Below are 2,237 nucleotides of genomic sequence, written 5' to 3'. Positions count from 1 at the left end.
GCGGTGGAGCAGGCGTTCGGTTATGCCGAGATATTGGTTCTCTAGAGGCATGGACCTTTTCAGGTTTTTTCAGGTAGATGGTCTTATCTATTTTGTTTTTATAAAACAATGGTAGTGGGAGGGGGGAAGGAAAGTCCATATTTTTAAAAATGTTGTTTTTTTACTGATTTCAGAGAGAGGAAGGAATAGGGAGAGAAGGATAGAAACATCAATGATGTTAGAGAATTATTGATCAGCTGCCTCCTGCACACCTCTTACTGGGATCAAGCCCACAACCTGGACATGTGCCCTGCCTGGGAATCGAACCCGCAACCTCCTGGTTCATGGGTCGAGCCTCAACCACCGAGCCACAACAGCCGGGCTGAAAGTCCATATCTTAAAAAGCAGAGAGAATCATGTGTGCAATGGCAGGGATAAAATCTTGAAAAAACCTCCTGATAGGTAAGGCAGCCTCTCTTAGTTCTTATGCTTGAAGAAGTTGCCCTGTTTCATTGGAAGAGAACCACCATGAGAGGCTGAACACCTAGTCTTCTCAACTGGTTGTCCCCAAAGATTGATTTTCATGGATCAGTCAAGAAGGAAAATGAGAAAAGGCAGACCAGCAGTGTCTTTTTATTATTATTATAAAAAAAAATATTGCACCTATTTTATGAACAGAAGTTGGGATGCCTCTGACAGGAGCCATGTCTTGTTCATCTTTAAAGCATGCTCTCTAATGCCTGATCCTTCATAATGCTCAATGTATGTTTGTTGAATTGATTGAGCTAATATGGTCCTTGGCCTCTCAAAGTTCAGAGTCTAAATCAAATAATATTTTTGACTAATATTTGAAAGAAGCATTAAACATATCTAACAATGAAGTAAGTTTACTTGAAAGCCTTTCACCCTGGTTTGGAACAGAAGTGAACCAATCTTGGCTAAGTATTGGGTAATCATCACCAGTCTCACCATTAATAGGACACAAATGTCTTGGCTGAACCCTTTGAGGGTACAATTCCTAGGCAGCGGCCCTTGTATTAAGGCAGAGGACTTAACATTTTATTCTCTCCTCTCTTTTGTGCCTATCAGAACATGGGACTGAAAATACTGTCCAACGCCAAAGTCAAGAAGCCAGTTGACTGCAGTCACCATTCTCCAGAATATGGTAGAGTAATTGGTGGAAGTAAGCTACCTTTGTGACTTGTGCCATCACTGAGATGTTTGCAATTGTGGAGCTCTGAAAGCTCCCTCTTTGCCTCTGGTCCTTATCCTGATCCTCTAGCCTCAGAATAATGGTTGTGAGTCATAGATATAGGCAGTCTCCCAAGGATATCTCTGTCTGGGGAGGGCTTTTGAAACCTGAAGGCCTTATCTATTCATTCCCTGGCCAAATGTCCATGTCTGTCACTGGCCTTGTGACTGGTAGTCCCTTCAGATAAGTTTATCTCACAACAGAAGTCTTCTAACATTCCCCTATTCTTAGGCTCCTTAGAAAGTGATCGTAATACTCCACTGGCTTTTGGGTCCTCATCTTCATCAATTCCATCAGAGGATTCTCAGGTTCGCCAGTACTTCCCAGAGACGTGGCTCTGGGATCTGCTTCCTATTGGGTAAGTGATGCCTCAGTGGTACAGCAAGATAATACAGTGTGGACTCAACAGAAAACTCAAGATAAAATAATTTTTATGAATCTAACTCTAAAGCTAAGAAAAATTGAATGGGAATATGGGAATGGGAATGTATTTCTCTCCTGAATTCTTATACAATTATATACAATCACTCAAAAGAAATTCACATTTACACAGTATAGATAGTGCATTCTCACTTCAGATCCACAAAATCTGAAAGGGACATATTGGCATTAGTTTAGTTCTTGCTTATCTGCTCATTTTGACAAGTGATAAGAACATGTGCCTTCATAGACTCAGAGGGCAGTGGCCTCTCTTTCAGATACATTTGCACACACACGTGTCCACCCACACATACAACCTCCAACATACTCAGGCATCCCGCTTCTCCCATATTTGTACATCTTCATTCACTGCCGGGGTCCAACCCCAGCAGGTCCAGGGGTCCCCAAAGGTGTGGACGGAGTCGGCGAAGAAGGAATGACACGGAGACAGCGTTCAGTTGATCAGCAGCCTTGCCAGGATCTCTAGCTACAATCTCCAGCCAAGTTCTGTGTCCATGTTCTCTTGCTAGGTTCTCCAGCCAGGTTATCCAGGTTCTCCAGCCAGGTTCTGTAGCCATGTTCTCTC

The 2,237-nt window shown here is 42.9% G+C and overlaps 1 protein-coding gene across 1 annotated transcript in view; it reads left to right on the top strand.

The window, feature by feature from the left end:
• Positions 1–2,237, top strand: part of A2ML1 (alpha-2-macroglobulin-like 1) — a 36,794-nt gene that overhangs the window by 16,611 nt on the left and 17,946 nt on the right. Inside the window, exons 17-19 of the mRNA XM_015564073.1 lie at positions 7–73; positions 1,069–1,162; positions 1,463–1,589. Of these exons, the coding sequence (XP_015419559.1) occupies positions 7–73; positions 1,069–1,162; positions 1,463–1,589 (288 nt within the window). The remainder of the gene's footprint in view (positions 1–6; positions 74–1,068; positions 1,163–1,462; positions 1,590–2,237) is intronic.

This window comes from Myotis davidii, unplaced genomic scaffold (genome assembly GCF_000327345.1).
Source record: "Myotis davidii unplaced genomic scaffold, ASM32734v1 scaffold801, whole genome shotgun sequence".
Classification (NCBI taxonomy): Eukaryota; Metazoa; Chordata; class Mammalia; order Chiroptera; family Vespertilionidae; genus Myotis; species Myotis davidii.
This window is presented reverse-complemented; position numbering and strand designations above follow the sequence as displayed.